The sequence below is a fragment of the Epargyreus clarus genome, unplaced genomic scaffold (genome assembly GCF_041222505.1).
Source record: "Epargyreus clarus isolate Ecla_fem2 unplaced genomic scaffold, WU_Ecla_fem_2.2 ptg000031l, whole genome shotgun sequence".
NCBI classification, from domain to species: Eukaryota; Metazoa; Arthropoda; class Insecta; order Lepidoptera; family Hesperiidae; genus Epargyreus; species Epargyreus clarus.
Genome location: NW_027332236.1, coordinates 2,475,115 through 2,488,633, shown reverse-complemented (window position 1 = coordinate 2,488,633; position 13,519 = coordinate 2,475,115). Strand labels below are relative to the sequence as shown.

The 13,519-nt window shown below is 36.2% G+C and overlaps 1 protein-coding gene across 1 annotated transcript; it reads right to left on the bottom strand.

Moving 5' to 3' along the window:
- Nucleotides 1–3,527: 3,527 nt before the first annotated feature.
- On the bottom strand, nucleotides 3,528–13,026 carry LOC140754778 (cathepsin K). Its single transcript, XM_073089871.1, has 8 exons — nucleotides 12,489–13,026; nucleotides 7,593–7,745; nucleotides 7,052–7,174; nucleotides 6,708–6,841; nucleotides 6,054–6,186; nucleotides 5,361–5,521; nucleotides 4,220–4,354; nucleotides 3,528–3,588 (listed from the first exon to the last, which is right to left on the bottom strand). Exons 1-8 carry the CDS (start codon nucleotides 12,906–12,908, stop codon nucleotides 3,528–3,530), a joined length of 1,320 nt encoding a protein of 439 aa, XP_072945972.1. The 5' UTR covers nucleotides 12,909–13,026.
- Between the last annotated feature and the right edge of the window lie 493 nt (nucleotides 13,027–13,519).

Below are 13,519 nucleotides of genomic sequence, written 5' to 3'. Positions count from 1 at the left end.
TTATACAATAACAGGTGTCCAAGGGCGGCAGTAGCCACTTACCATCAGGTGGACTGCATGCAAATAAAAAGAAAAGTAAGTGGCCCATGGACATCTACCCCTGAGGACTAAGCTGGAACGCCTCGGAAAAGTCTGTCTCCCTTACCACACACTTCAAAACGGAATACAGCAGAGCCTAACACTGCTGTTATTAGGTAGAAATAGGTGTGGCGGTGGTGCCGCCGGAGTCGAACCACAAAACTATGAGGTGGACTGCATGCTCGTTTGTTACTCCCATATTATACAAAAACTTGTGATAGTTCCGAAGTCGAACCACGAAGGGTTCTACCATCAAATTTCCTATTATGGGGGTTCTCAAAGTGTGCTCCACGCCACCATGGTGTGCTGTGAAGACTAAAGAGGGACACTGTGACGCTTTCTCTGGAGACTAAATTTAGTCATTCGCGGCTACAACAGCTTCAAATTGTATACATTTTAATTTGTGTGCTTATCGATGTATTTCGAGTAACTAGGGAGTACAAGACATAATACTAAACCTGTAAGTATGCCGCGAATCAAATTTGGGAACCCCTGGCCTACTAAAAATTTACTAAACAGCAAATGGTGGAACCTATATTAGCTTCGAAATTCAGGATCCAAAACAAAATTCCATCCACATTTCGCATTCACGTCGGAAAGCAACAATTTCGACGATGGAAAACTTTTAAGTAAAAAAATAGGGTTGGCGATACAATTTCCGATTTTATTTAATGTTACTATTCAAATTTTAGATTTAGAAAATTATGTGACTGTTGAGCCCTATTTCGAATTACATCGAATTTGCAAACGTGCAGCCTGATGGTAAGAGACAATTGCGACACACCACTGAGGATTCTACCACCTTTAAATAGAGGAAATTAATCTGTGTAGGTACGCAGACATTTGAAGCTAATAGAATCCTTCACGATTTAAACCTATTTCACGTAGAGTGAAGCCTTTTTTAATTCTTTTCAAGACTATTGTTGTTGTTGTATTTAGGATTACAGATCTCCAAGTCTGGCAGTAGCCTCATAACATAAGGCAGTAGCCTACTGATGTCCATGGGCAGCTGTGGCTTCTTACTAACAGGTCGACCGCATTTTCACTTGCTACTTTTTCCCATCTTTTACTTATACCAAAGAGCAAAAACACAAACTCGCTTAACATTAATATTATAGAACAGAACATAGATACTCGTAGGTGTAATGGTAGTGCCACTTGAGTTCGAATGGGGTCTACGAATTTTGACATCAATGTTTTTATAATAAAAACAGAATCGGTAACCCTACACAGACCCGTTAAATTCACCCACCCGAGCGGGCGAGTTGTTAAAAAATTCACCCCGCGGCCGATTTCAAATAGACACGTTAAAGTGACCGAATCGCATTAGGAACTCCCATTTGCAGCTCCTAATAAAAGTCAAGGTACCTATTTGAAAGTAAAGAAACATGGAAGAAATATACAGCCGGGCCATCACGTCTGGTCTTACGCCGGTTATTTATAACCAATCTACCCAATTTTTACCTATCTCCCGAGCTTTTTTAGACTTCCGAATTTCGCTGCCACTACGATTACAATATTGTATGTACATATAACTACGTAATTACTATATTCTATAAGAATGATAAAGATTAGATTTTCCTATATCGAAACTACCGAAAATAAATAAAAACAACAATCAAATATATACGATAATCTTCAAGGATGAAAAAATAACATCGAATTTCTTATGTCAGATGCCAAAACAGAGCCTGTAATTCCAATAATTCCATCGCTTTGAATAACAGAAAAACTACAAGTTGGCAGCCCTATCCAGAGCTGTTAAATTCACCCGGCCGGGCGGGCGGGTTGTTAAAAAATTCACCCCGCGGCCGATTTCAATTAGACACGTTGAAGTGACCGAATCGCATTAGGAACTCCCATTTGCAGCTCCCAATAAAAGCCTAGGTGTTTGGAAGTCAGGCAGTTAGGTAGGCTAATGGACTGGAATATACAGCCCGGCATTTACGCCCGTAATTATTTTTTTTAATATAGAAATAGCAGACGAGCATGCAATCTACCTGACGGTATAGTCCGCGTAAAACTGCTAGTCCGCTCTAAATAAAGAAATGAATCGCGTCGCCATAGCAAATTGTATGATTACACCAGCTCGCAACAATTTCAAAGCGGACTAGCAGTTTGGCGACTGTTGCCCACGGAATCTGTAGTCAACCTCGCGTAAGATTTGAGTCCTATCTGAGGTGATTTTTTTAATATAGGAGTAGCAGGCGAGGATACAGGCCATGTGATGGTAAGTGGTTATTGCCACCCATGGACATCTGTATAGAATCTCAAGATTTGGGTTCTACCTGAGGTCACAGGTGCGCTGCTGCCCCTGAGGACTAAGTTGTAACGCCTCGGAAAAGTATATATAGTGTACTTTATCTTACATACTGCCTTGTTACATCCTTAAAACCAGAATGCAGCAGCGTTTAGAGTAGAACCACATAGGCTTCTACCACTTTCAGAAGTTCGTTTTCCACTTCCACTATACAAAAATAATTTAAGTATTTACAATGATTTATTCCACACGATTTCTTTCTGATTTCCAATAAAATGTGTATTTCATTCGAAATAAATCAAACCTGGTGTAAATGTTTGGCAAAGCGAAATTTCATTAGCATTTAATTTCCTGCCGGCTCTCACTTATCTGATTTTGTTTCGGACATGAGAAATTATAATGTTTTCGAGAGATATTACATTTTATTGGAATTTATATTCTGGGAAATATTTGTTCGGTTTTTTCTTAGAAATAAATTAAATATTTAAAAGATATCAATATTTTATATGAAGCTTCCCCGCAAAATATTTTAAGATAAGATCTTCGATTATTTTTCATTAGATATTGTACGTTTAAGTTAACGTGTTATAAATAATTTTTAAGATAGTTACGTGTAAGGGACAGCCCTACACGTTAAGGCTGCATCGCGCCAGCCCTACACCGTTCTCACGCTGCATCGTGTCTTCGCGGAACGGTCAACGCTGACGAGGCGCGTCCCACGTGCAGGTGGCCGTCCGCCATGGGAACAGTTCACCTCCATCGCGGAAAGTGACTCTACCTATCTCATATATATTTTTTTATTCCCTATTGTTACAAGTTGTGTTAAAATTTAAATAAAAATTTAATTCATTCGTGAAATAGACTGCAATCATTTCCTCGACGCCCAGCTCCCATAACTAGATTATAAATTCATAATATTGACGGGCGAGTTTTTCAAATACAGGACTATTCATAATAGTATTAGTAGATTTAAAATGTGGAAGGAATAATGCCCGATATTAATTTTAATCTATCCAATGTTATGACACTAGATATTGTATTTTTTTTATCTTTGGTAGGTCAAATTTAATTTAATGATTTTTAATAGGCGTTCGTTCATATTATTTACTAACATATTATTATATTTATGATGAATAATCATAATTTAATGAAGATAATAAAACGAACAAAATTAATCATAAACATTTATTTAAAGTTCTACATAAGTTGCCATATTAGCTACGCCGCATCTGTTGAAGCCTCTTCGAATCCTGAAAAATATAAGAAGTTAAAAATTTGCGATATTTTCAGGATAGTAGAAATGGGGCTTTAGTGGTTTTTAAGTGTACGTTTAAGCAATTGCTTATTTATTATTATTACCTGCAATTGGCATGATGACAAATTTTGAAAACCCCTTCTATAAAGTACGTACATGTCAACTGATTCCAAAAATCGTATTATTTCGGCAATAATTTCAGTATTAACGAAAATAATAGCATTTTTATATCAATTTTGAATTAAGCATGACAACGCTCACGAGCGTCATAGCGTCCGTTGGTGACGTCACCTTAGAACATTCCATACAAAATTTCAAGCCATTCAGTGACATACCCAAAAATGACGTCATTCGCGCCCCGATTAGAGTTTCAGACAAGATGGCCGATTGCTATATTTTTATTTTATTGAAAATATAATATAATATCTTAAAGTTTTTTTCTTAAACTGAGTCACTTTTGAGAATCCTTTCATTATTTTGTGTTTACTTAAGTCATTTATTCTTTGATTTTTGAATACTGTCATTATGCCAATTGTTTATTACCTTTATTATTATAAAGGTCGGTACATAAGTTGGAATGACCTAATTCATAGTTTTACTAATTGATATAGATAAAGTTTGATTACCGTATATACCCATCTTCACCCCATTGTCTCCCCCACCAGTTGAGCAACACCCAGTATTCCTGGGTGTAACCCACGAGAAGCATCGCATGGTTCAACTTCCAGGGAGTGCAGAAGGGATCGTCGTAAATACCGCTCCTGTCAATTGCTTTCAATTAGGGATCCGTATCAAAAACGATGATATCCTTGTGGTTAAGAAACTCGGCAGACGGAGCGTAGGACGCCCTCCGGCACGCTGGACCGACGACCTTAAGAGGGCTGGTGGTAGTGGCTGGATGAGGGCAGCGGAGGACCGAGTGTTGTGGCACACCTTAGGGGAGGCCTATGTCCAGCAGTGGAATAACAAGGGCTGAAATGATGAAGAAACTCGGCCTCTCGACAAGAGATTCGAGGTTCAAATCACAAGCCTCTAATTTATTAAATTTATGTACGTATTAGAAATAAATTATTACTTGCCTACCACTACGCACTTGGCCAGCAAGGTGTACTATGGCCTAATCCTTCTCATTCTTAGTGGAGACCCGTGCCCAGCAGCTGGACCATATTGGGTTGATGATGATGATACAAGAACGCGTAAACGTACGCTGATTACTGTATGTTAGTCATCAGCTCGTCCTATCTAAATTATTTTTCATTTTGAGTATGTTTGCGTATGTCTTTTGCATGTTTGCCGAATGCGGAGTATGTATGTCTCATTTTTAGCACTACAGCCTATAGGGTTTGACATAAATTTAAATGTGGATTCGTCTTAATTATAAGAGTAACATAATCTATATTTTTAAGTCGTCGAGTGTTTATTTTTATTAAAAAAATCTCTAGTTGCTCTATGTTATGTTGGTGGAGCCGTTTGTGGTTCGACTCGGGCAGCACGACCGCCACACCTATCTCTACCTAATAACAGCAGTGTTAAGTGCTGTTGTGTTCTGGTTTGAAGGGTGTCATAAGGTAGAAATACTTTTCCGAGACGTTTCAGCTTAATCCTTAGGACTAGCAGCGCATTTGTGGCCGACCTCAGGTAGGAATATTTAGTCCTTTCTGGGGTTGGTTACAGATGTCCATGGGCGGCAATAGCATTACCATCAGGTGGACTGCATGCTCGTCTGCTACTCCTATATTATAGATAGGTATATATAAAAAATATAACCTATATAGTTGAAAGGTAAACGGAGCAGCATTAACGGCAACAGCAAGTGGTCCTATAGTGGCCAGAGCTCGCTCTATAGCCGCTTCGTCTCCACTGGGCAACGTTGCCCAGCGTCGGGGCTTCACGGCGACAAGAAGCCGGCTGTAGTGGCAGAGACCTCTCTGAAAAAAGACTTATTTTAAATTAGTTTTACTAAATGTTTGACTGTGCTGATTTAATCATTCTTGAATACATTATAGGTTTGACTAAATTATTTTATGAGTCAGCTAAACTCATTATGTATATTGATTTATATACTTCAATAATTATGAAAAATTTAGGGTTGAAGGTTTCGTTATAAGTTTTTTAGGTACAGTTAATCAAGCGATAAATAATTTTGACAAAACAGGTGAAGTGGGTCCAAGTTCGACTTGGTATGCTAGAGCTCTAAGGTTCAAATCATTTTTCGATCGATCGATTTTTAAAATTATCTATGTGTCAATGAAAAAAATATAATTATCTGTAACAGTAAAAGCAAACATTGTAAGTAAATCTACATACTTGAGACATACTTGGGACACTCAGTCCCAGCAATGAGACACAAAACTGTGGATTTGATGGATAATTATGATGACAACAAAACAAATTTAATAAATCCTGACATCAGTCAAATGGGTCTTATATAGCCCAAAGTATTTTTTTCATGGTGCTTACCATGCCAATATAAGGATACTCTGTCTCCATGATAAGACCAGCTCTAGCCGCATACCGCAGCGCCCCCTGGAGAGATCCTCCGTCGCATCCAAGGTTGCCATCTCTGGCACTGCAGTCCACTATTTGCTGAGGACTTAAGAACAAAATGGCTTGAGCCTAATAAACCTAAGCAGTATTAAGCGCTGCTGTGTTCTGGTTTAATGGGTGTGGTAAGGGAAACATACTTTTCCGAGGCGTTCCAGCTTAGTGCTCAGGGGTAGTAGCGCGCCGACCACAGGTAGGAATCTAATCCTATCTGGAGTTGTTTACAGATGTCCATGGGCGGCAGTAGCCACTTAGGAGATAGGATTAGATTCGTAGCGAAGGTCGACAACAGATGCACAGTTATATTGTGGATCCAAAATATGGGCTCGAAAGTTGAATAAAAATTAAAGCCCGAAGTTTCTTCTAGGATCTTTTTTAATAAAAAATTGAGTGTCTTATTACTCTATTACTATCCCACTGCTGGGCACTTCTCTCCTTTCAAATTGAGTGGGGTTTAGGCTATAGTGCACCACATTGGCCAAGTGCGAATGAGTATCTCTTGAGAACTTCAGTTTATACCAGTCCCTTCGTACCTTCTATTTTTCTTAATCTAATACAAAGGCTTTGTACCTCAACTCTCCCCACATCTTATGCTTTTTGTAGAGCTGTCCCTGTAGGGCATGTGCTACAGCGAAGGCGTAGCAGGCTCCGCACTGCCACTGCTCTTCACGACGAGGGTTGAAACCCTTAGAGCGCCAATCCACCTGTAATAATAGGGGATGTGAAATCAAAGTTTGTATCAAAAAAGGAAATATATAATCAAAGGCATTATTTCTTGATTAAGAGTTAAATATTAATATTTCCTCCTTATAGTACTTTGTATATGAGTCCGTATACCCACCCCGGGAATCAAATATATTATGTTTTATTTTAGTTAACTTACAAGAGATTTTATCGATTAAACTAATACTTACACTTCTGGGTATTCGACGATGCAGATTATTTCTATAAGTTATCCTTGAAGGGTCATGTGCAGGGTCGAATAAGGGCACTGTTTTTATCAATTTCAATAACCGGTTCATGTAGGTTGTTATTGGCTGGAATTACAATATAATCAATAAGAAATGTATTTCTTTAAGATCTAGATTATTCTACAAAATTTTGGAACGTGGTCAGTAAAAATATCTTCAAAAATCTTTGATATTAAAACATCATAATTTCATGAATTTCAGACGCCTTCATTTCTTTTTTTATTTAAGCAGTTAATTAAACTGTAATAATAAGTGAACAATCCCAGGACTGTAATATACGAAAATGACAATAAACATAGGGACAGAATCGGGATCGGTCATGAATGCGTTGTACACGCTAATGACTAAGTTGCAACCCAAGTGTGACGAACAAACAACTATCGAATCACAGGAGCAGTTAAACTGGTATAATGCAGAAACACTGACGCAGCAGCAATCGTAGCACGGAAGCAGAATTGCCAATGTTTTAATAGGTACATCTTACCCAGTCTCCAAAAAGGTTCAAATGCAAAGAGTAGCTGTGCTTCCCGGCCAGATACTCTCTGTTGTGCTGAGCTACTCGCTTCAGGTTGTCCAGCCATGCAGTCAACGCAGACAGCTCATGAGCCCGAGATGGAAACACCTTGTCGTATGTTGACTGGAAATATGTTATTATGTTAGTGTCATCATCGACCCCTTAACATCCCACTGCTGGACACGGGTCTCCTCTCATAGTAAGAAGGAACTTTGAGATTTTTTTGATGTGAAACATCTATAGCCGCACGTAAAAAAGATTTCTGGCGTGGCGACGCTTACCTTTAACTACATAGACAAATGTTCTATAAGGGACAGAGCTATTAGAACAATGTGATAAAAAAGACAACTAGTGTTTGACCTTGCGTTTCAAGTGTACGCAAACGTAAATATTGACAATGGAATATAGTGACCAATGATTACTTCAGTCAAAACGGGACATCGATTTTTTTATGTCAAATACTTTTTACTTGAAAAAATATAGTTAAAAATAATAAAAAACACGATTTTATGATAAAATTAACTAAAAAGTAGAAAATAATTTTCAATCTAAATGTGGGGCGCTTTATGAAAACTGATAAATGGAGCACCCCATGTTTTTTTCATAATTATAATATTTACTGTTACTTAATTGACAATGGCAACGGTTCATTTCGGAGACAACGGCACGAAGCATCGAAAAAAGGGACTGTCCCGTTAAAAACGGGACGTATGGTGGTTTTCCCATTGATACGCATGCTTGTCAAAGACAATGAAATAATGGAACAGAAGGTAAAAAATGTCGAAAACTGTCGATAATAGTTTTAGTACATCGTTTACGTAGAAATGTTATAGTACAGTTTAACTAAATAAATTATTATTATATAAATATATAATTTGAAAGAATGTATCTATACAGATGTATCGACTGGTTTAAAATATACGATTTAAAAATTGTTTATATTTATTATCATAGATTAGTAAAGATTACTCACTCCTAACAAGAAAATGTACCCAGTTTTGAGAATTGAAATAGTTGCGTAAAAAAGTTTTGCCACGTCTCCGTGCTAAAATGTCCCTAAAATATTTGAAATAATTATTTATTTATTATGTAAATTACGCAGTATTAGTTATTTATTTGTAAATTTTCTCTAAAAATGTTTTTATTTGTCAAGAATTAAAAAAAAGAACTTACTAATAAACCGTTTGTGGCTTCATTCAATTTCAAGGCGGCGAAGTATCTTTACTAATTTATGTTTATTATTTTCAGTTTTATTTTACACACGACCATTAATTGCAAAGTTGTGTACATTTTATAAATGTTATGTACTAGCTGACCCAGCAAACATATAAATAAAAAAAATGTTAAGCGTGAACAACCCTTATCACTTAAGAGATATGAAAAATAGATAGTAGCCAATTCTCAGACTTACTGAATATGCATATAAATTTTGATGAAAATCAGTAAAGCCGTTTCGCAGGAGTAAAGTAACTAACATCGTGACATGCGAATTTTATATATAAGATTCGAATCTTACCGTGGTCTTTTTGAGGATTAATTTCTGGCTATACAAAGATTGTTTATTAAATTATGTTTAGGTTAATTTATTCAATTAAAGAAATTTTAAAATACCGTATACTATCCTATATAAATTTTATGGTAATATTTTTTATTATTTACCACAGGTATCGAGATTAGGATACAGAATTTCCCATATATCGCTTTTATTTTATTAAAATAAACTATAAAAAGTTATATTTTGACTAAAAACACACTAATATAAAAATTAAGCAGTGGGATCTTAAACTATAACATACGACATATGAACATCGTGAGCTTCAATAAAATATCACTTCTGTTCTGTTGATCTATGACCATGCATTTTGCGTCTTTATCACTTTCATTGACAAAAACATACTTTGTCTCTTTCTGGTTACTCACGTAATTATGGCGGATCGAACACGAAAAATAAACAAAATTTAATAATTTCTCTTTATTTACGTGTGATAGGTGATTCCATGAAGCTTGTTTCTTTTTCGAGCATAATTTTTGCATTTACGCATTGCACAAGAAGGCATTTTGAGGCTTAAAATTCAAAATAATGACGTTTAACGTGTTCAGTGACATTAGTGTGTATTACTACGCCGCGCGAGAGCGACTGGAGTCGTTTTAACTCGTTTTACACCACTTGACGTATTTTGTATGTTCAAGTTTTGCCCGCTTGCGGCGTAACTTCAGGTTATAGATCAATGCTTGAAAACAAATTATTTTTCTGATAATAAAATGTCTGACCGTGATAATTTAGAGAGTGAAAGTGATACGCCTCCTGCAAAGAAAGCAAAATCACACTATGACACACCATCAAGTCATCAGTAAGTTAATTATTTTTTTATAATTAAAGTATGCATTTATCTGTGCATTAAGCACGCGTATATTTGGTGTGTTTTGAGCGCCAGCAAATGTAAAATCTACTATCTTGGTAGATTAAAATTCACATAAATTTCATTGCATACAATGTTTTTAAATTATTAATTAATTTTAATTTCATTCTTCTCAGAGAATAAATTTATTAACCCTATACTTGGCAGAGAATTTTATCCTAAAAAAATTATACTTTTGCTACTTCCCTGCGTTAATTGGGTTATAAGGATATTAGGAAAAATAAAATAAAAAATCTCTGAATTTCAGTTTTCAGAATATAGTATGTGTCTTTAAGTGCACACTGCCAGGTTCACGAGAAAAAAAATATGTGTCTTTAAATGCACACCGCCAAGTATTCACTAAACTAAGAAATAATTAAAAAATATAAAAAATATCATACATTTTGAAAATACTAAAGATAAAAGTCTCGGAAGTTATGACATGTCAACAAGTTTTGAGATATTTTAGTTGAGTTGAGAGATTAGAAGACCTCCTCCCAAAAAAACACAGTTAGCGACTCGAAACTTTTTGAGTGGCAATAATTTTTGTTTACCGCTGTTCCCATGACGAAACAGCAACCAGGAATTACAAACGAAGATGTCCAGGATCTGTGTGGACAATACTAACAATGGCCTATCACATTTGACGCTATAAAGCGACTTGTCCGTTTAGACCTGCATCCATGTTTCCGTTAGAATGTTGTATTAAATTTGAGCATATGATTGGACTTTATTCCACTTGTTTGAAGGATGTGGTAAGAAGATATACTTTTCTGAGGCATTCCAGCTTAGTCTTCAGGGCTAGTGGCGCATCTATAGCCGACCTCAAGTGGGAATTTGGTCTTATCTGGGATTGATATAGCAGATGTTCTGGAATCATCATTATTGGAGATGTTTACATTTTTGACAGAAGACGCTATTGATTGGACAGGACTTGAGTTCAGGGACGTCTTTATGAGACCTAGACATCTGGAATTCATCTTTCTAGGGATGTGCTGGATTCTACATCCGATTTAATTACGCAATTTAGACACCAAAGCTAGAATTTTTCGGCCTCCAGTCATTTGAAAAAAATATTGCAAGCTAAGGACTGGGAATTTAGTGGAAACGGGGAAATATTAATTTCAGTCATGAATTATAAAAAAAAACTCTGTCTGAACTTTGTTCACCCAACCCCCTACCTTGTGTGCAGAACCTTAGTATATAGTAGCAAAGTTGGCAGTGTGCATTTAAAGACACAATATTGACAAACAGTAATATTGTATGTCGTTGGCCGTGTGCATTTTAATGCACACATAACAAAAGTCATGAATTACTATATATTCAAAACATTATATCTCAAAAAAATATCACCAAAACATTGCATAAAGCTTGCAGAAAGTAAGATTATATAAATTTCGTACATATAACTTAATTTCATTCAGATAAAATAAGATTCTTAAAGAGCGTTGCGCAGGCGCTGAATGAAGGCTCGCTATTTTGTTTACCATTTACAATGTGTGAACGAGACAGATATTGATTTCATTTTCTGACATAAAGAAACGTTTGCTAATTCGCTTTCAGTTATTATTAGTAAGATTCGATGTCGCATTATCCGAAAAAAAAAATCTGATTCTAATGTGCATTTAAGTGCACAATGTCAAGTATAGGGTTAAGACTGACAGAATTGTATTTCAAAATCAGCTGATGGCGTGCAGCGCACGAAAGTTTTTTCTTATTTGTTATAAATATGAACATTAAAAAATTAATTAATTTTTGATGTGAAACATCTATAGCCGCACGTAAAACCGATTTCTGGCGTGGCGACGCATGCCGCGCTATATATGCCGCCACGCTATACGATGGTATATATATACAGTCTATATGCAATAGTGTGTACGGTGTGGCGACGCGTCGCCATGCGCAATAACTATTACCGAAGTCACTGATTAAACGAATTAAGTAGTCACGATTTGAAATAAATTCGTAAATTTTTGTATTTAATGAAAATAAATGTTTATTCAATAAATAGGCATCGTTATCTGGAAAAAAATCGTAATATTTTATTTTATCATTATGACCTATTTAGTTCCTATCACAATATGTTCTTTTCTGCATATTACTTTTACAAAATAATGTCGATGTTTCACATCTGCCAGGCGTCCCGTGACGGCTCACATTTTTTTTATAAATCTCTCAGGTATGCAGGTTTCCTCACGATGTTTTCCTTCACCGTTTAGCAAGTGATAATTAATTTCTAATACGCACATAATTTTAAAAATCAGAGGTGCGTGCCTAGGATTTGAACCTCGGACCCCTCGATCGAGAAGGCCGAGTTTCTTAACCACTAGGTGCTACAATCCGATAGATGTCGCTGTAGTAATTATTAAAAAACTAAAACTTGCCACTAAATAATTATGGAAGAACAGAACTTCTTCTATGGCAGCTACTTAATCATAAATAAATCTTAGATTATTACAAAACTTACTTTATATTCATCCCAGTGCCAATCAGGAACGTTTTCAGAAATCAAAAATCCATTCAAAATGTGCTTCGTTCTATACTCAATATTCTCACTCCCTCTCCCATCACAATCACTAACATTGTAGTAGTTCAAATATTCACCAAACTGTCTAGTCTTCTCCAGAAACTTAACCGTATTCTCCGCGAAATTCTCCAACTTATTCGTAACGTTAACACATCGCGTATTTCTTAAATGTTCATATTCGTTTAAAATTGCTTTTAATTTACTTGTAGTTTCGTTTATATTTAAGGAATTTGTTACTACGATATGTAAAAATATTGTTATTAATAAAATCATGTTACAATATAGTGAGTAACATTTACTTGATGCAAACATATGATGAATGTGACGATTTTGCTGAGTCAATAATTTTAATGTAAACATTTTGGTTTGAGTTTGTAAAATGTTATGTCAATGATTTACGATTCAGCTAAAATACTTTGTTTCAGTCAGCTTTACTTGACAGTCAAGAGGTAGGTACGTATTTTTTATAAGATTGGAGTAGCAGTCCATCTGATGGTGGCTACTGACGCTCATGGATATCTGTAACCAACTCAATATAGAATATATAAGGTTCCCAATGATTATAAGTGTTATCACTTCTGAGAACTAAAATGATCGCGTCATGTTTACGTTAGCCACTCATCAACATCAACCCATTATTGTCCCACTGCTGGGCACGGGTCTCCTCTCGTAATGAGAAGGATAAGGCCATAGTCCACCGCGCTGGCCAAGTGCGTATTGGTAGACTTCACATACCTTTGACATTTTTTTTTTATAAATCTCTCAGGTATGCAGGTTTCCTCACGATGTTTTCTTTCACCGTTTAGCAAGTGATAATTAATTTCTAATACGCATATAACTTTGAAAAATCAGAGGTGCGTGCCTGGGATTTGAACCTCGGACCCCTCGATCGAGAGGCCGAGTTTCTTAACCACGGCTACCTCAGCCATTCCTACCACCGAAACACAAGAACTGTTTCGCGTTAGAATGAT

Excerpts from the sequence above, each read along its gene's own strand:
- LOC140754778 (XM_073089871.1), bottom strand. The coding sequence starts at position 12,908 with ATGTTTACATTAAAATTATTGACTCAGCAAAATCGTCACATTCATCAT. Across the intron at positions 7,746-12,488 it reads GGCACTGGGATGAATATAAA|TCAACATACGACAAGGTGTT; the intron begins GTAAGTTTTGTA and ends ACATATTTCCAG. Across the intron at positions 3,589-4,219 it reads GGTGAAGATGGGTATATACG|GATTCGAAGAGGCTTCAACA; the intron begins GTAATCAAACTT and ends TATATTTTTCAG.